Below are 23,650 nucleotides of genomic sequence, written 5' to 3' on the forward strand. Positions count from 1 at the left end.
TCTCGCGTATCCCCTTCGCCGAACGACCATTCGGAGGGAGCAGAGATCTGGACGGTTCCCTTTGGAATGCAGCTGTTTTCCTCTGGGTCCTCGTCCTCCTCCTGTAACAAATGGCCCCTGGGGACTAAAACCACTTCAGGGATATTAATTTCCATCTAGGACCTCATTCAAAAGCTGCATTTAGAGTGGATTGATGCGATGATTAACAACGCATCGCACTTCGGTGGCCTATTGGTTCCCCTGTCAGCATCGATCCCGCGCGCAGCGTAACGTCCCAATGATCGTTTTACGATGGCAGCAGTTTGACGGGAATAATTGGAAGTTCAGCCCGTCGATCCGTGAGCGCCGCCCGGGGAGGGCTTCCCGAAGACGCCGACACTTCAGACGTATTACGAATCCATCACGTCTAATTTGCACGGGCTTTTGTTGCAATTTACCCCCCCCAATTCAGGGGAGCAGCCTCCTACTCCGCGGCGCGACACACACTTGCGTGCGTTGTTCCTGCTCATTGGAAGAGACACTGAGTGAATGAGTCGTGGAGCTCAAATAATGTGCGGCGCTGTTCCTGTCATATTTGTTGCTGTGAAATGGCTTCTGATTTGCAGCTTCCTGAAGCGCCTTTTTTTGGTTTCGGCGCAGGCGGCGCCGCGCGGCACGCAGCAAATGTTTCCCGCGCATCCCGTCCGAGCAACTTGTTTACAACTCGGTGGCGAAGGGAAGCGCTCGGCAGATAAAGGGCCTCAAAATGTGGTAACGTTTTGGAGCAGGGGTGGGAGGAAAGTTGGATTTTTCCATGTGCCGCGCAGGCTTTCTCGCACACGTCGAGTTGGGCCGCGCGCATCTTTGAAGATGCAAACGTGTCAACCACATGGAACCCACCGCCGGGGGAGAGGCTGAGATGTTCAGCCGCTTTTCTCACGGCCGCCAGTGATCTCGCCGGACGCTCTTTCACAGATTAGTTTGCGTTTCGTTGGACGATTTTCGCCCATAAATCACCCAAGACAAACGTCAGCCGCGCCACCTCGGAGGAGGAAGTTGCTAGCTTTACTTTTATGTCACACAGTGTTTACATTTCGACGGTATATTTACACAGAAGGCATTAATTGTCAGCCACTGTAAATGAGAAGTTAACCGACTACGGAGTGATTTATGAAGTCGACTGTTATGAGTTTGTTTTCCGTGACCAGACGGAGCGGATTTCCTTTTCCCGCTGCCGCGCGCAGCTGCTCCTTAATCAAGAGAATATGTGCCCCTTAAATTTGCCCTGTTTGACACCTGCCCGATGATCAGCACTTGTCACATCGCGACAGAGGAGGTGGTTGTAAATTATTAAAACTGTTTCCCCCCTCTTTCGCACGCCACCTCTCATCACGCCATCCCTCTCCTACCGCGGTTTGAAATTCGGGAGTAGCATTCCTGTAGCGCGACGAGCCATGTCACGGGCTCTCATTTCAATATCTTAAGTGAAAGGTCGGGCTGATATATTCTGTCCCGCCGCTGCGACAGTGACTTACATGCTAGCAGTTAAAGACGGCGCACTATTACGAGGCCCACCCAGCCTGTCGAGCAAACCGATAATGAATCAATCCGTGTGAAACATTTATGCGTGCCCCTCCCCTCCTCGCCCTCGTTGCGTGAGGCCAATTAGAGCGCCCTCGGTGGCCACTGCCGGTCGAGCCGCGGAAGCCCCTTACATTGTCATATCAGTATTCCGCCGCTGATCTCCAGCTGAGGCCAGTCCGGCTGCTCTTTCCACACATGCTAATTCGCGTTTGCCATTCTGCGTCGGCGATGGCATGCTGGCTGCCTTTCCTCGTGCTGCCTCCCTCACACTTTTCAACTTCTGTTTTTCTTCTTTTTTTTTTTCTCTCTCCTCAAGAAGGAAAGGTTTCCTTGATTCCTGGCATGCCAGAGAAGGGTCCTCTGAGGATTACATTGGCTAAGCCCTTATCACTCCAGGAAATTCACTGCCTGCTTAAAAAAGTGGTAGGAGTAGAAAATCAAGGGGAAGTGTTATTCTTTTTAAGTTTCTCCCTATTCCCATGGAAAGTTATTACGGGTTTGAAGAAAAGTCCTTTTTTTGGCACTCAAGTTTTCTCGCAACTGTATTTCATATTTCACCCGTCTTCTTTTTTTTTCCCTTCACCCGGCTGGTGGAATTTTAGAAGTGGAAAATTTGAAGGCAGGTGCTTGTAAGAGGGGAGGGGAGTCCAACGGGAGGGCTGTGCTCACTGGGAAGCGATGTTAAACATCCAGGGGAAATGTTTGTTATTCTAATGGGATACCACCATGGTAACAGCTTTTAGAGACTCCCAAGGCTTTGTGCGGAGTATATGCACGCTTTCATCAATCTCGCCTAATTTCTTTGGGGATTAGCAAATATTATCGGCCCTTTCTCCAAGTCGTCACCTGCTTATCAACAAGAATATTGTGGTGAAATTTAGCATAACATGGCCCCCATTGAATTAGGCTGAAAGTAATACACAGGCTATTAATATAAATCATTAATTGTGGTGAGTCAAAACTCATTAGCATTCTACGGGGAACGACACAGCGAAACAGCTTACCGCTTGCTTTTATATAGACCTTAGCTACCCACAGCGGAACCCTTTTTTCACATCACTTTTCCAAGTTAAACATGCTTCAGACAGTGGTAATGAATGATGGTATTCTGAGGTTTAATTCATTCAGGGGATTTAAAGGCAACGGAGTGAACTCATCTACAAGACTCTGTGAAAGAAGGAAGCTCCGCCTGATGAGGAGCCTCCGACTTTAAAAGGCTCCAATAACTCGTAAGCCTTTCTCAGTCCCCCCCCACTCCGCGTCCGTCCTTACAGATTTCTGTAAGTGGCTTATTTGAATTGCAGCAACCACATTCAGGGCTCCGGCATAAAACGAGACATTTCTTTGAGGCCGTGACCAGCTAACGGCGTGTTGAACGTACCCACGTGGCGATGGAGAGGTTTCGCACTCGGCACCGTTGCGTTTCGGGAGTGTAACCTGACCTAAAGCCGGGCCACCATTCAGAAGAGCCTTCCATCAGCCTCTCGCAACACTCCTCCCTTATCTACTGGCATTTCTGTCTGATACAAATAGCCAGGACATGATATAGATGGCTGCATGTCATATCTGGCATTGTACTACACTCTATCTGTTCCCTCCCTCTGTGAAATATAATGCTTTCAACTCAGCAGCTTTTTGCCTTGGCTATCTTCTTTCCATGCGTAGCAGAGCCACAGACCAGTGTGTTTGCTCGTCTTGGCCAAAGGCCAAAGGCTCTTTTCTGATATAATCCCCGCCATCGATCAGACACTGTTTACTCTTCCATGGTTTCTCTCCCTTCCAGCAATTAGAAGGCAACCTTCCACCTCCTGCTCCACAGAGCGGCTTTATACATTTATTTTTCCCCTAAAGTGCTAATATTTCATGTTGTGGCTAAGCTCTCAGAAGTGTGGGTGTATATTAAGTAATAGACACTCTCTACCCAGACTGACGGGTTTCTTTGTTTTTGGAGAGGACAGTTCTCCGGTTCATTCAGCATCATTTCAGAATGATTCATGCGATCGCTGCCTCGCTCTCCACATAGTGCGCGTTTCATTTTGACCGCTCCACTTAAAAATATGGAGCACTTGGAATTTTTTCGAAAGACGGAAGTGGCTGGAGAAGCCGAGGATGGCTCTCTGGTCCGTCTGAGAGGCTCTTGTTATAATAAATCAGACCGCAGAGTGACTGGTCTGCTCTGTGGTCTTGGCTAAAGAGGCTTCTAATCCACACCAAGAGAACATTTTGTTTTGCTCAGCCCCAGTGTGTTTCCCTCCACCTGTTCTCGGAGAGCAGAACGTGAGACAATGAAATGAAATATGACTTAAATATATTTATAGTTGCTTATTTTCTGGAAATAATTCAATTTGGACGGGAACCCGGGTTGCCTCAGTTGTTCGTCTCGATGCAGACAACTAATAAAATGGAATAATATACTGCTGCAGTCAAACGCAATGGAGGAAAAATCAGTCAGCAAAGCCAATGTTGTCAGTGATGTATCACCGATTTAATCTTTCAACCTCTCCGCCACAATGGCTCGGCCTGAGGGGCCGTTAAACAAGTAAATTCTTTTAAATAAGAAAACGTACCTTCCAGAAATAAGCCATCCTTTCCCGCAGAGACAGTGATTTCCTGTCTCTGGCAGGCGGCAGGCTAATACCTCTGATGAATTTTGATTTAACATCTAATGCACTGCCTCACCCTGTTTACTTGGGCTTCTGGCAGACGAGCCTGATGTCTACGAGCAGCGTCTGATTCCTCTTTTAATGCCCAAAGATGACTTGCATATTCTAGCCTGAATTTTCCTCGCTCTAAACTTCTACTCTCAATCGGGAGACGCTCTTAAAAGGCTTCGCTGCTAATATCTGTGTGGAAATGAGTTCGCAAGGTCTTGATTATACGCTATAAACACTCGATAGTCAGACATTTCACCACAGCAACAGCTGAGCATTTCTACATAAACTGTTCGGGGATACTTTTCATCATCTTTGTCTGCACGCTTCGCCCGTGCACGCTCGGTGCACTTCGCCATCCCGGTCTGAGTCCCAACAGAGAGAATCTCGGCTTGATATCACCGCAGCAGCGGGGAGATAAAACCATGCAGAGTCAATAAACAAGCTCTAAAGTTTCCCTGCCTTGACAGTATTTCTTAGCGGCTGTCATTTTACATAGCTGTGTCATTTTGTGCATAATTCCACGGTGCATTGGCCCGGCTTGATTTGATTTAGGACCTCCACTTTCAAGGAAATTGGGCTCAGGGTATGAAAGTTCACACTCCTCGCCTCTGGGCAATTGATTTTTCCAAGCTTGATTTTAATGCTGCAGCAACCCCGGTGGCGAGCGTTAGCACCATGTTGTGTCGGCGCGGACCAAAGATGCTCAAACCGCGGCGTCGGCTTAATGATTTGACATGATTTTTACGAGTTTCAAGTTTGCAGGCCCAAATTGAAATGGGAGTAAAACGAGTTTCTGCAGAGGCAGATGTTCAATAAAATGTTCAGTCAAACTGCGAAACGCAGCGCGGCCATTTGCAAACAAGCATATATTTACAACAAATTAATGAGCTAAAACATAGACTGCGTTCTTCTTGGCCCATATGGTGTTTTCTAGAACGCCAAGACAGAAACGAGCATCGGCGGACGAGCATTTCCGTCTCTTTCCCGCAACAAAGCTCGGAAAGGTGAAGCAAAACAGACAATTAAGCTGACGTCTAACATCGCGGAACCAGTCCTGGAAACTTGCAGCCTTGAGCATGAGTCCTGTGAGAGATAGCAGTGAAATACCTTTGGCTGAATTACTCCAGCATATCGACTGGAAATTCTGCCGAGAAGTTGACTTTACGGTTAAGGTCACACCTTGAGAAAGGAGGCAAGGCTCCTGCTCGAAGGGGAGGGGCAGCAGGAATAAATGAGTCTAAACCTGAGAGGAGAAATCATTTTGTAAAAGCGACGATGCGCTTTGATCTGAAACTTCCATTCTTTTGCGGATAACACATCCGTTGAAGCCGTGGAATCGTGGAGGGACGTTTTTCATGAAACGAAACACATAAATAAGTAATTCAAAGTCTCAGGGTTATTTGGCTTATTTCTAGTCAAACTAAAAATCTCAGTGCGGTCGATAAATGCGACAGTAAGACGAGGAGCTATTCTCCTGCTAAGCAAAGAAAACTTTTTTTCCAAATACATTTTTCTTTTGTTTTCAAGGTCAATGAGAGAGTTTGAATTAGGAAAAAAAAGACAAATACGTGTTTGTGTTTTAAATGAGGTTTTGAAAAGTTAAATCAGCGCCCGCAGCTCCATTTTTAACCTTCAAGCTTGAGTCGGCTCACGGTGTTTTTCAGAGAACATCTCTAACCCGCGCCTAAAGTGTGCTGCAGCGTTAAATATAAAGGATCTCCTGACCCGTTTTATTCCAAAAACAAGTCACAAAGGTTGCTTGTAGCCAGGAAAGCGACTCAGTTTCTAATACGACGCCGCCTGAAACTCTAAAGTCCCTCAAAGGTTGAGAAAATGATGCCTGACGATGTCATCTGGGATTACGTTTTCAGCTCCGGTTGTGAAAGTACAAATTAACAGAGAGCCTTTCATTTAAAAAGCCATAGACATTAAGCAGGTGCTGAGAGTTTAATGACTGCACACTCCGCTTGACACAAATCAGATTTTTTTTTTCCCGCGCACTTTAGCCTCGCTAATCTAAAAGTCTGGACGCCTCTGAAGATTCCATTTAAACGCTTTTATGACAGTACGTGAGATCAGACCATAAATCCGCCTCTAACAGCGCCGTGGAGACATCGTTAACCATCGATGCACCTTCTAAAAAAAACAGGGAAAATATCTTCTTTTATTTGCACTCCAATAATCTACGATGGCTTTTTGCACCATCTACTCATTTTGAATTCCAATTTGCCGATTAGGCGAAAATCTGCTGATAGCTGTTAGTGTTTTCCTCCAGGGGCCGTCATATTACAGTTTTCAATTACTCTTTTTATTTTCGCCCCCCAACGAGGCATGAATAATTAAAAGTTCTTTCTGTGGCACGCGTTCTCCTGTTTTGCTGGTGCCGAGCGCACGCAGTCACAAGTTATTATTAGAGTGGATTTAAGCAGCCCCGAGTCCTCGTCTCCGAGCAGTGGGCACCGGGCTCCTGCATTGAGTTTGACAGCCTTCACACAATATTGTGCAAGGGCGCTCCCTTAGCTTCTCATGCTGCTTAAATGTAATACGGCAGATGGATAGTATTTGCAGGGAGAGCGGGGGTCTCACCCTCCCTCTCACTCCTTCTCTCTCTCCCTTTTTTTCTTTTTCTGGCCATTTCTTGCCAGTACCTCAGACATTTCAAGGGGAGAAATATGTATCAAATTAACTCTTAGCAACAGGGCCTCTGAGCTCCCTGCCCTTGTCTTTTCGGCAATCAGAGCTTTGTTTTTTTTAGCCTTTCAACCAAAACCAAACTGGATTCAACGGCTTCAGCAATTACCTGCAATTTTCCAACCTGCTGCGCTGGCTGCCACTGGCGCGGCTGCGGAACACTGGGAGATTGTCTCCTCGCTTCCGCGTTTGAACTCGGACGCTCCGACTCATTTGTACCCACGGAGTGGCACATTTGGAAGCGTTCACTTCCCGGGAGAGTGTCTGCAAAGCTTTGGTTTCTGTCAGCGCTCAACCTTGGAATCATGGTGACTGGAACCCCCCCCCCCCCCACCACCACCCTGCAACGTTGACGCTCCAACGCCGAACCTCTGCTTTTTACATCTGACCCATATATTGATACATCCTTTCAAGCCAGCTCAGAAGAGACAGCTCTGAAACCCTGACATCTGTTTTCACATTGCAGAACGCTATCCCATTTTTCCATCCACCCCCTTAACCCCCCCCCCCCCTTTTCCAGTCTTCAGCCTGTTCCCTAACTATGTAAGAAACTACAGCCCCGCTTGACTCCTCAAGTGTATATGTGTGTTTCCGTGAGTGATGTTTCCCCTTCTGCGGTACCGAAGGAGGGAGAACCGCTCATGCTAAAATGCTAATTAAGTGCAGTGTGGCAGACAAGGACACTCGAGAGTGCGTGCATTAGCAAATCTTAACTCCCTGCAAACCAAACAGTTTGTTCTGGGCTAATCTCCCAATGATAGAGGCAAGAACAACAGTGAGAACCAGACAGCCCTGAAATATATAGTAGGAGGCTAAAAAAGAGAGGGAAAGGCACAGCTTTCTTTTTCATTACCAAGGCTGCACACATTTAGGAGAAGAAAGCATCTCCTCTGGCACCGTTTCTTTCTTTTTTTCCTTTTTTTCCCCTCCTCGTTTCATCTTCTCACAGAGGTAACATATGGTATCTGTAAGGGAGAGTCGGTTTGCGCTATGCAGTGAATTATTTTGTGGATTAGTATTGGCATTTAAATGCTCTTGGCTTTAAATCTTGTCTGTTTTAGATCTTAAGTACATTCCTTGGCATCCAGCTCTCCTGCTCAGGCTGGCCTCTACCTTCAGCCAACAAATTTTTTGAAACTGTTGAGATTAACAGGAGAGCAAAAGGCAGCCATGTGAAAAGAGCCCGCAGCTGATGTTGAATTAGCTCTAGTTTAACGGCACTAAAATCAAAACGGTTCCCGCAACACAAATTAACATTCAGCCGGAAGTTAGAAGTTGAAAACTTTTGCAGCCGTCCATTAACGCCCGATGGGTGTAATTATGATTTGTTGCGGTTGTAAATGAAGCAGGCTGAAAAATCTTTGTTTTGTTGCTCATGATATCGAGCTTGTGTCCAGGCAAATGTAGTTGCTACAACAAATGTCCGGTTGCATCTCGCTCCTATATTTCATATAAACCACGAGAGACCCTCTCGTCACTGTGGAAAAATATCCGCTAGCCTGGAAATCTGCTGATATTTAAACCAGAGATAATGTTTTCAGAGATCTAATAAAATACTGCTGCAGTTAATAAACAGCGTCTCTGCTCGGTTGTTAAATCCAGCGGTTGTGGCACATTTACGCAACCCCAGAGATCCTGGGCCGGCACCAAAGTCCCCCTCTCCTCATCTCTGACCGGCCTTTTAAAACGTAGCCGTCCATTCTGTTTCCAGTGCGGCTGGCCCCCCTCCAGCTCCCCGTGAAGAAGTGGATGGATTCCGAGATGTCTGATAAGCTTCACCGGAACACGATTCTTAATGGAAGCAGAAGAAGAGAAGGCAGATGCTATCAGTGCGGCTGAATTGCCTTTCGCTCAGATCAAACATCCTAAAAGCGTAGGGAATGCTGAATCACGTCGCTAGGTTGTTTCACATTTTCCTCCTGTTGGTTTAATTGAACTCACTTCCAACCGTCCCTCTTCAACTTGAACAACATCATTAGCATTGTGAGGAATCCAAGTTTCTTTGTAGCATGCCTTCCCCACTCATTTTCCTTTGATACGAAAATGAATCGAAAAGCCTTAAATGAGCTCTTTTCATCCTTTTAATGTTTTTCTGCTTCACTCAAGGCAGTATGTGACACCATTAATCACTTAGCTCTGTTTGCCGGTCCTCTTTTCTTTCTCCTGTTTATTGAGCCAAGCTGACACCGATTCCTCCACTGCTCTTCGCGCATGAAGGTCTTCCCCCTGTCCCTCTGCGGGGCCACCACGATCTGGGAGTAAAATATGTCTCGCAACACTAGCGCAGCGTACCAGAGGCGCCTCGTCGGTAATGGAGTCACACTGAGCTAATGAAGCTCCAAACCTAAGCTATCGATCCACCTTGCAACAGTGCTTCACGGAGATAACTGAGGTTGAGAGCAGTGTGCGCTCTCACGCGCCTTCTATACTGTGTGACATCTAATTCTGTGTGATGAACCAGTGCACCGGCGAGCACGGCGGGGGTGGGGGGGGGACATCTATGGTAATGATGACAGTGCTACTGTGGCACATATGACCCTCCTGATAATGCTGAATCAAATAGTTGGACAAAATAATGAGTTCTGCTCTCAGAACATGCCAGAAACACATATTTATTTGGTTAAAAGGTTGGGTCAAACAGCTTTTTGGTGTCGTCTTCATCGCCTTCAGGTTCTATATGTCCTAAAGATTGTTATTGTGTAAATAGTATCCTCTCATATTAAATTAGCAAACAATACACATCTCTTCTAGCATTATAGTTTTTATTGTATTTGTGAGGACTGTATTGTACAGTAGGATTTTCAAGGCTGCCTCACTACATTGATCTCTTGCTGGAAACAGCCAAAACAGCCTAATTTAGTGCTTTAAAACTGGAACAATTATAGTGCGAAGAGTTGAACCGCAGAGCGAGGTGATAATGATCTGTTTACCCGTTGACGTTATCTGCATTTCTGGTGGTGAAATCCTTTTGGATTAAATTTAAACTTTACAGAAATATACTGTCATGCCATTCCCGTCCCTTCCAGATGCCATAATTGCTCGTTTCAGAGAAGTGGTACTGCTTTAAATTCCGGGTAATCAGAGGTGTCAAACAAAAACCTCTGTGACACCAACGCCTCAACAGAATTAAAATAGGCCTGAGAAAAAAAAAGAAGCTTCTCTTCCCCCCCCCCCAGACCACCCCTGCTGCTGGTATAAATGAAAATGCCCTTCTGAAAATAGATCATTTTTACCCTTCAGATGTCCACTTTTATTTTAAGCCGGCTGACACCATCCCATCCATCACTCCCAGCTCTTCAGATGTGCGCAGCCTCGGGGAAAACACTGATACAAACACGGCGAGCGTGATGTCGTGCCCGTGCTGCTGCGTAGCTTAGACCCTTATGGTTAGGCTACCGCTAATTGCACCTCAGAGCGACGTTCAAATAGTTTTTTTTTGTGCAAATAAAGTGGAAGTATTTCCTCCTTTCAAGATAAACATTGGAAATAAATGCCCTGCCTTTCCAACTGTTCCCTCAAATTACCGCTCAACATGGCCAAGCATCTCCGTGCATTATTGTCTGCCAGGAAAATGCTTCTCGGACTACTTCACTGGATGTTTTGGCTGCGTGGAAATGGTAAGAAGCCGTCCATTCAGCTTTGATCATCTTGACCCGGAAACGCGATATTCACCCCACTTCACAGGGCTCGGTGACACCTGGGAAACCCGATCCGCTGCTGTCGATACGCGATCCGCACCGCAGCACTAAAGACTCGACCTCTCCTGTTTCGCAGGCTGCAGAGACCACTGCTGGGAACTGCAATTTCATGCAGCTCCGACTGCTTTCTTTTATTTCCATGCCTCAACAAATTTCCCAACGTTGCGCCGACGGCCAGCGTAGGGCTGGAAACCTTGCTTCCACGTTCAGGCGATGAAACCACAGGACAGGGACGCCGCATATGTTCACGTTAGCAACATGCAGCCCAACGTCATGAACTGCTAAGTGGCGCCGTTACACATTCGACAACATGTATCCGGGGAAATGTCGCCATCTCTGGTGGTTGTTTGAGAGAACAGAGATGGATTACCTTTATTGGCAGCCCAGGCTGTGTTTCAGGAAGCACCAGGCCCGTTTGTGTGAGCAGAGATCCGATAATCGTGATCAGATAATTGTAATAATCACATCTGACGGATTAACGTGCACATAGGACTCGGGGTGAAGCGCCACAAGTGGCTCTCTGTTGACTTCCTGCCGCTGCACACCACGTTTGTTGTCTTTGGATTTCCGCTCAGGCTGTGTTTACATCACTCCCCGTTTATTATGCTTTGTTACGCATGTGTAGATGTAAAAGAATTTTTAAAAAAAAGTCTGAGGTGGATGTGCACAAAGACATTTGAGTACTGTCGAGAAATCTAGGCCTGTAAATCTGATTCCTCATAATCAGATTAAGCCAGAAATCAGATTATGATCGGCTTTTTACGGCCTGTTAAATACGTCCAGTGGGCCGCTTAGTAGCGACCACTAATTTTAAGCAAACCTGTTATATTGTTGCTCTATAAGTTCCTTAAATTTCTTTATTACCGGAGGTCAAAGACCTCGGAAAATATCCAGCGTTTGCCGCAGTGATTTGTTTGTAACAATGTCAAAATCGGCCCCGGTGCTTGGGTATGAATTGTTTTGCCGGGCTGTGTTTTCAGATCATTCCATTTATTACAGTTTAGAGTAATCAAACGCGATTGCACCCGCAGCAGAGGTTAGGAGAGCCAGTGTGCAATTAGAGAAAGCTGTGGCACGGCTTTCAAAGTTCAGCGGGCCCTCAGGATATTTGATCGAGCTGCCAGCCTTTGATCAGCGTCAACATTACAGTAACCATGACAGTTTATTTTCAACTCTCCCCTCCAAAAAAAAGAGAAAGGAGGGGGAAAAAAACAGAAAACAATCTCCATCCTCTGGCGTATTGGCACGCCGCAAAAGAAAAATGTCAGGTTCAGCGATGGGCCATTAGCCATGAGTGAGTTCACTTTGTGCTCCGAAAACCATTTGAAACACCTTTCTGAGCCTCTGACAGTTGTAACAGGCGGCGAGGTCTTACCTGGGCAATATAGCCTCAACAATCGTCCCCAGAGGAAGGAGAGTTGACGACGGCGTGAATGTTGCACGTTTGACTGACAACCCAGTCGCCTTGTGTTCATCTGCATGGTTCTCCCGTGTTCAGCACAGTGCAAATGTCAGGGGGCTTTAATGAGAACTGCACCGTGGTCCACAATGGGCGCTTTTCAGCCAGATTAAATGTATCACTGTGCTGAAACTTTCCTTTCCTCTCTGCTCCTCCTCTCGGCCCCTATTGTGACACGGCGGTTTTACCGAGCAGCTTGTTTCTGAAAAACAAGGTTAAGAAGATCGGTATCAAAGGAGGAGTGTTTTGTGTGGCTTGCTGGAGAGTCTCGCCTCAGGTTTCCACCTGAAACACAAAGGTGTTTTCTTACCTGATTTGTATTCATTCTCACAATGAATGGGCCTGGCTCTCTTGTTTCCAAGTAAGGAGAGTCCAGACGAGACTTTTGTTCGCCCTATCATCGGATATGTGCATGTTGCTTCCTCCAGTACAAGCCTTGGAGCGCAGCCACAGGCTTTGTCCTGGATGTACCCCCCCACCCCCACCCCCACTGCCTCTTTTCCTTTTCTTTGTGTCTCTGTGTATGTTTTAAGAAACCATTTCAAATAAATGTTTCAGCCTGTGTTATTTCAATAAAACCAAACATTGTCAGCTTAAAATGTCTTTCAGCATCCAGAACCCACAAATTAGCAGTTTAAAGTCTTTCAAGTCGCTGGAACCTGCACTTCGGTTCATTTTGGCTCACGCCGTGCTGTCAAAACACGGCTCACGCTGACTGTTCGGTGGTCCTGAGCAGAATCATTTACTTGATTTGGTTCAGGTCAGTCGACTAACAAATGCTCCTTTTTGGTTTTCAGGGCTTCTTCTTGACCGTGTCTCCGGAGTCCATCCTGAAGGTGGCGAAGCATGCTTCGGATAACAACAAGATCTTCTCCCTGAACCTCTCTGCACCTTTCATCAGCCAGTTCTTTAAACAGCCCTTAATGGAGATCATGCCGTATGTCGACATCTTGTTTGGCAACGAGACGGTGAGTGCCGCGGGAGGTGCAGTCGGACCTCTTCGTTGACAGTGTTTTCTGTGGTTTTTGCCGTTTATTTTCAAAGGCCGCGAATAAAAACAGACATTTTCTTCCCCAAAGACGAGCAGTTATCATCACAGCGATGGATATTTAAATGCTTATTTGGTCTGAAAAAGAGTAACTTACTGTGCCCACGGGTAGAAGGTTGACATTTAACACGTGAATTCAGACACTTAAAATGCCAACTACTCTTTGAGAGATGTCGGTTAGCTTTATTTATATCTCTGGTAAATAAAATAGGAATCCTTTTTGTATGTGTGAAGCTGGTGAATAGGCAGCAATCAATAGCACCTTTCATCATTATCACCTTTCGCATGTTGTACAAAACATCTCAGCCATATTTAGGATTTCTCTGAGAGCAATCAATACTCCCGTCAGCCGGTCGACATAAATATGCTCTTTTTAAGATTAAGGAATCGTGCTTTATTGTTATTAATATATACTCAGCATCGCGCGCGGTCTGGTTGGAGGTATGTCCTCCCTGCGCGGTTCATTGTTAATTACCTGGCTTGTTTAAATCATCAATCAAAATGCCGCGTCCTCTGCCTCATTCCAATCGAGCGCTTCTCGCCATCAATTTAACGTCCCTCCTATCACTGGCCAATAAAGAGATGAATAGGAATTAGCGCGGTAATCATTCATCTCGGCCGCAGCGCCGCTTTATGCCATCAATTTCCCTCAGCGTCGCGGATGTGGCTACCGTAGCTGCTCGGAGGTCAAGCTGTGGTCACGGGCCACGGTGCTGCTGGGAAGTATTCCCTAACAGGCCGGCTGAACTTGACGTAGCGGCACCGCCTGGAAGGCCTGTACCTTTGTGGTGGTGGGGGGAGAGAGCGGGAGGAAGGAGGATAATCACTGGACCCAACTGGGCTACCCGCTGCTAAAGCTACTAAACAGAGCCCCGTCTTCGGATTACAGCTCAGGTCCACAGAGCGGGACAGGAGTAGAAGAAACTTCATTCAAAGATTTATTGCCCGTGCTGACGCCTGCATTTTCCTCTTTTCTTTGCTGCCCCAACATAAGACCTGCCTTTTGCCTGGGCGCCTCTCTCACTCCCTAATTGCTGTGAAGAACGAGTCTGTCTCTTATACCGCGGCGCACGTTCTGCAAGCGTTCCGTATTTTCGGGCGGTGGGTACTGTAACTGTTTGCTAAAGGAGTTTGCTCACACCTCCAGTCATTACTGTTTAATGACTCTGCATAATTGCTTTGCGTGTTTGTTGAGGGAGATTATCTGTCAGAGCTTGCATCTTTGAATCGAACCCGACCGGGAACATGGGAGAATAAGACATTAGGTGGGGAAAAAACGGGGCACGCATTCATTGCTCGGTTGGCTCAAGCTGTGAGATTTTCCAGGGTCGGTACAGTATAGCAGTAAAGCTCGTCCAGGGTGTTTTGACTCCTTTTGGCCTTTCTGTGTTGGCTGCTGTGAGGAGGAGTGGGGGAATGACTGCTCATACAGTTGAGTACCGGACCTCCCATTGTGCACAAGCCAGACAAGGTTGGCGGTCATGCAGCAGTGCATGGTGAGTGACAGGCAACAGGGCCGCTTCAGCAATGCTTACACATCCAGGCTCCACCTCCCGGCTGTCCTCTCACCCCGACTTCCACCCCCAAAGTGATGGATCAGCCCCAGCCCGCGCTGCTTTCATAACAAGTCAATGACAGTCGGGCTCATGCGGACTGACTCCTATAGCCTTGCAGAGCTTGCCATAAGGGAGAGCTAATGCGTCTGCCTGTCTCTGCTTCTCTTCCCACACTTACTGAGTCATGATACACAGATATTCAGAAACGCGCTTCAAAGCAGCTGCAAGATTTCATCGTTTTGAAATCCCCCAAAATCATTTCGGACGACCCTGGAGAATTCTCTTGCTTGTTTAGTTACTTTTTAAGAAGTTTTTGTAAGGGTTTTGTTAGTGTGAATTCACTCATCTCTTTTAATCATTTGAACCCCCCCCCCACCCCCCCACCCCCAAAAAAAGTCAGTAGCCTCATTATTTTGGCTGCTTCTGAGGTCTACGGTATTGCGGACCGAGTCCACTCCTGGTGACTCTGTTGTTTCTAGTGTAACCCGATCCAGCCGGTACATGTTTGAGGCCTGGCATCAGCATGCAGTCGCCGGCCTATCGGCAGCCTCGTGCTTATGTAACAGTCTCCCATCCATCCTGTAATTACTGCCTTTTTGGGGCATGGTGTAGCGTCTGCACCTTCACGGGTGGGGGTGGACGGGTTAGCGACACCGTTTCTGCATCGCCAGGGCCTCTGTGATGGTGCCGACAGAGGCACACGGAGTAGACATCAAACGCTACTTCACTTAATTGGCAACCATGTCGCAGGATAACCCGGGAACAGCGCGGGCCTAATTGAGTCCTCCTGTGCTGTCCTCCACTGACTACCTGACATGGAACCCAGGGCAATGCCTCTCCCTCATTTTAATGGCTGCAGTTAATTAGGCCTGAATGAGGGAATCATTACAGCTTTAAAAAAAAAATAGCCACATTTACTTGGGCTGTTTGAGCTTCAGATTTAAACCACACAATAAGGGCAAAGGATCGCACCATTAATGGCAGATTTGTGTTGTGGACTTGTGTCAGACAAATGAAGCATTTAATAAAAGCTACATTAATGAGCCTTTTTAAAAGTGCCATTCATGTCCTTCCAATTGCTTGGTTTCCCTTTGTGTCTGCATCTATGGAAATGGTTTAAAAGCTTTTTTTTTTTGCCCCACAGTAATATCCAACAACCTCTTCTCTGCCATTAACATTATATACCACCCCCATACAGGAATCCTTCATGCCTTCCATTGCCGTCTTCCAATGTATTCTGCAGCTCCGTACTCAGAGGGAGCTTATTTTTATGAGTCCCAGCCCCGTCTTCAAAACCAGAGACAGCCATTGTAATTGAATACTCAATAGGTGAGCCATTTAACAAAAGTGGAAACGGCATTGGGATATGTATTAATGTGCTTAGCAGAAGCAAAAGGAGCCATCATCATTTCAATGTTCAAGCTGTTTTAAAAGAGCATTTAGCCAGCCATCTCTCCAGGCCATGAGAGCAAAATGACACGGATTTCCTTCCTCTGTAGTTTGTGTGAGTGTTCCTCGCCTAATATTTTCTACGGTTATCTGGCTTATTTTCCTATCCGTCCCTCAGCACCTCGCCCTGATCTAGGTGGAGGGAAACAAGCAGCTCCACAGAACATTACTGTCATGAAAAGCCCTTCAGGCGTCTTTGGCTTTCAGCCCTATTTTTTTCTCCATCTGCCTGCAGTGTGTGCGGGGCAGTGGGGGCTGTAATGATTTTTCCAGGACAGGCTCAAGTGGGTGTACAAGTATATAGTATATATGTGTGTCTTTCTGCTGTTAGGGATGGAAAGAAAAGGATAGGTGGAGGAGATGAGCGAGCGGAACGGCGTCATTTCTTCGTATCATTTGTGATTCATCAGATGGCCGTTGTTTGTGTTTTAGACTCGGAGTCCTTATCTCTGAAGACAGACCCTTGACTTGTTTTTACCGGCCCTGTGACGTACGCCTCGGACGTGCGTGCTTTCTGCTGTCAGTATGTGTGTATGACGGCAGGTTCACTAAAGGCCCCTCGGGGTACGAGGGGCGCTCACAGAGCCGGGGAAAAGACTAGAGTAGGGGTAAGAATCTCCTCTTGACAGCTCACCCACATCAGCCTGGAGACGTACTTCTCAATGGTAGCTCGGGGAAAATACCTCGTCTCACTGCCTAAAACAAAGAGATGTGAGAGCCAGATTAGCGTATTACCGAAACCGTTTCCCTTTTAGGCTCTTTCTCTCTCCTTGCTGTCAGAGCTGTCTGCAGAGAACAGTGGAAGAACATGAGACATTAACCTCCGTGTGTTTATTCACAAGGCCCCACAGGCCAAGTGGGAGGACGAACAGAGAACCGTCTCTGAAGCCGGCGAAGCGGAACAATCACAACGTGTCATTGGAGGGGGAAAAAAAAGAAGACACAAAGTATTAGCTGCTGCCTTTTGTGTCTTTCACAGCCAGGTTTTAATTGAATGTTCTATTTCTGTGATGAGTCAGGTGCATTCCTTTCAATGGTACATTGACCTTCAGTATGATGTACAGTCAGTGTGTCGCATGGTGAGTCACAGCGCGCATCAGTGGGAATGACTTAACACAAAAAAAAGCAAATGTTTATTTGTTTTTACGGTTTGCTGGGTCCACGGAGAAAGGCTTAATAAATGAGGAAACTAAGAACTTTTCTGTCTTGTTAAATATTTCTTCTAGTCTCTGACCTTTTTAAAACAGCTGGAAATCATTCAAATCCAATTTAATTTCCCAAGTGGAACTGGACAAAGTGTGCAGACGTGTGCTGGGTGTCTGTATTACACTCAGTAGTACAATTGCAAAGGACATTTTTGACTTTAAATACTTAAATCATCAGAGCTGACAGTGGTATTAGGCTTAAAAAAGACTTTCTAATATAAGCAATACAACATTATGTATGTTAAATCTGGAGTAACATTAGCTGACATGATTGACTTTTAGCTTGTAGCGCAATAAAGTGAGCAGTGGTGAACTTTATCGCAGAGAAATTTAACTTCTCATCAGGAGGAGGGAAGTCATACTATTCATTTCACAGATTACAGGCTCCCACAAAACGTATGAACGCTATCAATAACTTAACAAGTCCAAATAAAATGAAATTCAATGAAAAGAATCACAGTTTTCCTTCCCTCGGGTAGGAAACATTCCTCTGTTTTTTTCCTGGCCCGTCTGTTTGCTAGTAGCGGTGCTTTGGTAGCCAGCGTGGCTCCACCGGAGGAGTCCAGCTAACCACTGTAATCACGTTGCGCCCGAGCCCAACCTTGCGACTGAACCATGAAATATTCAAAAATGCCGGGGTTAAAAGCGGGAAGGGGGCTGTTTGGCAGCGGGACGTGAAACGCGAGACCATGGAGCATCTTTAACAAGGCGGCGGACAGAAACCAAGCCCGCCTGCCAACTGGGCAATGGTGCACGCTGAAGGAGAATAATCATGGATGTAAAAGATATTGTGCAGGGAGCAGATCAATAACAGCCACGTTCTTGGTGGCGCTTCCGTCACAGCGGGACAGAGCGACAATATCGGCTTGTTGCTGGAGAGGCTTGCAGAAGTTTGCGCAACGGCTGGTTTCCCATGTAATCTCCCAACCCGGGTGTGATCCCCCCCCCCCCCCCCCCCCCCCCCCTTTTAAAACGACTGCTGACCCCTTCTATCCTCTTACACACAGAAAGTTGGCGGGAGGATTGGCCTTTGTCTACTCCTGTTTGTATTCCCACAGTCCAGGCTATACTCTCATGTTTTCCAGTGTCCTCTGGAGGACTTCCCCCGAGTCCCTCATTGTTTAAAAAAAAAAACCCTCCTGGACTCGAAGACGTAATCGGAGAGCGTTATCTCCCCACCTGTGACAGTTTCCTCCATGACAGGCGCAATAAAACTTGCGGGTTTATTCTGAAATCCGCCTTGGCTCAATCAGCCTGTTGCTTCCACTCGAAGGGAAACCTACATAAATCTAAATAAGGTTGTGTGTGAACGTTAGCATCCTTGTTGACAGCCTTGCACAATCCTAAAAAATAAGCGTCTTAACTTCAATGGCCGAGTTATTTAGACAAAGCTCTCGAGTCCCCTCTGCGCACAAATGGTTCGAATTATTGCGCGAGCTTTTTTGTTCTTCCTCTTTTTTTTCTCCTTTTTTTTATCATCATCTGTTGCATGCAATACCCTCCAGAGCAGCAGGGTTTGTTTTCTATTAGGGGGTAAATAGAGCAGGCCAAATGCTCGTGTGTTTATGACACACAGGAGGGCATGGTCACTGTTCCCAACAGCTCACAGCGGAAAATAAACCGTTTGATTTCTTGACCTTTGCCTGAAGTGCATGCAAGCAAACATCTGAAGAATTCGCTGGATGGAGTCCCCGGTGCAGTTTGGATTTAATTTTAATCGGGACGTGTTGCAACAGAACCCAGTGCGCATAAACAAATCTCAAGCATCGCATGGAGACGCTGGCGAGGCAGCAGTGGGACTGAATGTACGGCGGAGGTTAAATAGGAATGACGTTGACTGTAAAGCGAATAATAGTTAACAGTTTAGTCTCAAAAGGTAACCTTGTCTTGCTTTCCATGACCCTGTGGGCGCGTTTTGATCGAATCTGACTCACTCGCTCACTGACTCACGACGTAAATAAAAAAGACAAAGCACTGTTGCTTTATCGGAAATACACCATTACCCTTTTCTTCCCACTTAAAACTAGTGGAAAGTGCACAAAAAGGATGAATGTCTCATGTGAAATAACCAGTTTATTTCAGATAATACATTTCCAAGACCTTCAGCAGCAGGTTCTAACTAGAGGGCATTTAGAGAAGTTAACACCACAAGGGCTGAACAATTTACAGACTTGCTATTGTGGTCACAACTTTCTTTTTTTGCCAAAGCAGTTTCAAAATTAATTGTGCATATCGACCCTGAGACTGTGCCCCAAAGGGCTGCTGTCAAGACTGCAGTTTAGTTACTTTCATAAGTGAGACAAAAATAAAATATGCTTTTAAGGGAAAAAAGTCAATCATGATAGACCTTGACCAATCTAACTTTCAGAAAAAAGACTGATACTGAAGTAATACTAAAAAAAAAACCAAATTAAAATTCATAGTTGGTGCTATTTTCCATTTTCTTATTTCTTCTTATTTTTTAATAAATGAATTAAACTAATTTTGACCCCCTTTGACTCATCAGAATCCAGTCAATAGAGAGCCCAACTGCAGCGCCAGCCGCACATTTGGAAAACATGTTTATGATGAGATGTAGAGAGATGGAATTCTAAAAGACCCGGTCAGCCAGCGTTTTCCCTGAGAGATACCAGACCCTGGAAGGCTGACCCCCTGTTCCATCCCAGATGTGAGGTGTATGATAGAGGCTTTGGCTGCTGATAAGGACATCAGGCTGATAGCTAACGCCCCCACTACAAAGCTGCTACGGCTTCTGCCCCAGCCTCCATTAGCCTCGCTGGACCGGCATGCTCGCCGCTGCTCTATCGGAGGTTACATCCTCCGTTCTGAGTCCCTTATGTAAACCCCGCGTGCCCATGCTGAGATCGGTATCGGCAGAGGTAATTACGTACCGCGCACGTTTCCGATTGTTTAACCTCTGCACCCGTGGCCTCCGGCTCTCCGTAGACCCCCCCCCCCCGAGATAAACGGGCTGATGTCGGAGGCGTGTAATGGTTTGGTAAACAAAGACGCCTTTGAAATAAAGAAGAAAAATATCGGAGTGACAAATGTATCAGCGATTTATCTATTTATTTATTTTTTTTGCTATGGTAGCTGCAACACCACAAAGTCGCAACCATCTCTCACACCCTTTAGCTTGTGATATCTCTCCCATTTTCACAGCTGCAAACAAGAAAACTTTGCTGGTGTGATTGATAGAATTCACAGGAAGCTTGTTTTCAGTTAACTAGTTGCTAGAGTTTGGCGCTCACGACATTTGCAGCCACAGCATCGACCTCTACGTCCCTGCAGCCGCTCTTCCATTCCCAAACAGTTAATTCCTCTCATTACGTCGCCAAATGAACCTCAGAGACATTCCAGAACGTGCGCGCGAGCGTCTCTATTGTCTGACTTTCAGCACAATCGTCTCAATTTTCATCCGGCTAACGCGAAGCAGCGGAGTGACAGTCAGAGCGAGCGGAGCCACTTTGCTCACAAAAAGATCTGGATCCTTTTCTGACAACTGACAAGTTTAATAGCAGCCTACCTTCATCATAGAATTAACATTAATTAGTCAAAGCTGGCATAAATTGCCGCCATGGACGTGTTTCATTTATCCAGTTAAATCCCGGCTAAGGAAATTGTAGCTCCCGCCTAAATGTTTTGAACGCGGCTCTTTAGCAATCACGATTAGTGTCAAAGGTCAGTGCGAGGCAGGATTTTAGAGAAAAGTTTGGTCATCTGCTGTTCCTGGCGTGAGGGGATTCAAAAAAAGCTCCTTGTTGTCAATCCTTTATTGTTCCAGTTCATTCCTCGACTCCTCAGTTCAATCCCTCAGACTTCAGAGCAATGATAATCAAAGTCGGATGAACTCTCCACATATAGCAGAGCCGCATTTTATTTTACAGCTCTCTATTATATAATGCACACGGACCTGAGGGGAGCAGTGGGCTTTAACAAAAGATGAAAATGAGTTCCATCCTCTGCTCTCCAGAAGGTATTGCAAATGTAAATGCTGTATCTTGCAGTAATGCACCATCTGGTTAATGCTGGACTGAGGTAAAGGCGAATAATTGACTTATTTAAGGGGTGGAAAAAAGACAAAACTCAATTTAAACTTTGCGGTTTTCATGTCTTTTTTTTTTTTTTGTCGTCTCGGCTTTGCTGCGAGACATCAGGAAAATGCTGACATGAAGACAAATTTCCTTGTAATGCTTTCGGGATGGTCTAGGAAGACAAAGCCGGGCTGCAAATCCATCAGAAACAAACCAAAAATTCTAATAAATGATATTGAACCTGTATGATCGCACCAGCGTGCGGGGGAAATAACTGTAGAAATGAAATACTCCACTTAATGGCTCGGTAAAAGCAGAATTGAAATGCTGTCAGTCGTTGAGTAAATTCCCAAAGGCACTAAAAGCGGCATCTGGCTCTCTGGAGTACGCTGCTCGATGGGTGTTTACCCTCATGTTTGCAGCATGTCACGCCTGAGTAGCGTTCTCCGGGGAGCAACAGGAGGGCTCGGTGTCGGTGATTTATTCTTCTTAATCTGGCCCGCGCGGTGGCAGGCCACCACCTTCCCTCCGCCCTGCATATGGGAGAGCGCCGATCAGCCGCGATGATCGAATTATCAGCCCACATATCTTCGAGGTGGCAGCTTCCTGTTAAGCGGCACCTGGGGGCCGATACCCTGGAGGAGTGGAGTTTATGATCCAAAAGCCAAATTAGGGACAGTAATCGCACGGCTTTGATGAGCCATTGCTATTCCGCCCAGTGTGGGTGTACCGAAGAGTGAACCGCTCTGAAACGCTTGATTTAAATGCCAGATGTAGCGTTTACTGGACATTTATATAAGCGGTGTGACTCACCGTGGCGACGTGTTAGCGATGACATCAGCGCAGCGATGTCTTCCAGGAAATGAAGAAAGCCTGTCACAGGCCGTTTTCTTCCACTGAGTAAACTGTTTTAAACTTGAAGCAACCCCCATTTATTCAGAACAATGTATTTATTTATTTACTTGAGCAGGTTAGTTGCGGTTTGGTCAAGCAAATACCGTCTTTTCGCGACCATAAGGCGCACCGGATTAAAAGGCGCAGTCTCAGTTACAAGTGCTATTTCTGTATTTAACACACATTTCTTCGTCCATTTTGGAGAAAATGTAAGACTTTTAAGTGCGCCTTATGGTGGCGAAAATACAGTACTCCTTAAGTATTGGAACGATCTTATAAATGGAGGCAATCCTCTTTTCCAGTCTGGTTCCTTTTATATTCTTAGTAGAGGGAACATGAATTATTAGGGCCAACCTGAAATATTGCTCCCTCTCTGTAACTAAATCAGGAAATGTGCAACCTCATGCGCCAGCTGCCAGAAGGACTAAAATTATTAATTACCCCATGTGTGTGCAATTGTTGGCTGGAGTGGGATTCAAAAATTTCAAATCCGAGCGGTTCCATGGGTTGTGAGTGTACTCGCCATACTGTAAAAGAAAGCGTTTTTAAACTGGACTTTGCGTGTATTTCCTGTTTCACATTGCTTGGCGAGATATTGTAGACTCGCGCCCCCCTGACTGGGCTCTGGATTATTAGCTTAAGCTCTCTAAAAATATCCCTTTGACTGTTTAAGCCTCTGACAGCAGCTACATCTCGCACATTCTGATAGCTTCATACTAACTATGGCTGCCGAGGACAGACGCGCTCAGCCCGCCCTCGTTATCCGTTACCTTGTTTTCCCGAAGAGGAGAAGGGGCCCGGCCCCATCTCTCGCCGGGAATCAGGCTCGGGTAGCATCGTGAACGGCGGGCACGCAATCGCAGCGATCTCCAAACAAACAAGATGCTTTTTTGAGCGATCGTGGAGGGGGGTGGGGATTTTGTCCAGATGTCACTTGAAGCACTTGTCATCGTGGAGACAGCTGCAGGAGCACATGGACTGTCATTTAAAAAGCACAACGTACTAAAAAAGCGCATGTCAAATATGGAACATCCACACCGTGAACCATCAGAATTTCCAACTATTATCCTGTTGTGAAACCGTGACTTTTATTGGCTTGCGTGCGTAATCCCAGTGTTATTTACCACTCCAGTGTATTTATTACACCATTTAGCTCAGCCTAACTACCACATTTATAAATGCTGGCACCCTTAATTCATTAATCAAGTCCTGGAAGGGATTACTCTGTACACACGTGACCGAGACCCTTCAGTTATCTCTTCTTCTGTACTCCCACGTGCCCTCAAACCCCCCACCCCCACCCCCCCACCCATACACACAGGCGTTTATTAGACCTGCTTAATAAAGCGAGAAAGAGGGAGGCGAAGGGTGCGACCGAGGTATGCGCCTCTTAACTGAA

General features: G+C 46.3%; 1 protein-coding gene across 4 annotated transcripts in view; it reads left to right on the forward strand.

The window, feature by feature from the left end:
* Nucleotides 1-23,650, forward strand: part of adkb (adenosine kinase b) — an 83,071-nt gene that overhangs the window by 47,084 nt on the left and 12,337 nt on the right. For all 4 annotated transcript variants that reach the window (XM_057054260.1, XM_057054176.1, XM_057054083.1 and 1 more), the window contains exon 7: nucleotides 12,863-13,033. In XM_057054260.1, coding sequence (XP_056910240.1) covers nucleotides 12,863-13,033 — 171 coding nt within the window. The remainder of the gene's footprint in view (nucleotides 1-12,862; nucleotides 13,034-23,650) is intronic.

Source organism: Takifugu flavidus, chromosome 1 (genome assembly GCF_003711565.1).
Source record: "Takifugu flavidus isolate HTHZ2018 chromosome 1, ASM371156v2, whole genome shotgun sequence".
NCBI classification, from domain to species: domain Eukaryota; kingdom Metazoa; phylum Chordata; class Actinopteri; order Tetraodontiformes; family Tetraodontidae; genus Takifugu; species Takifugu flavidus.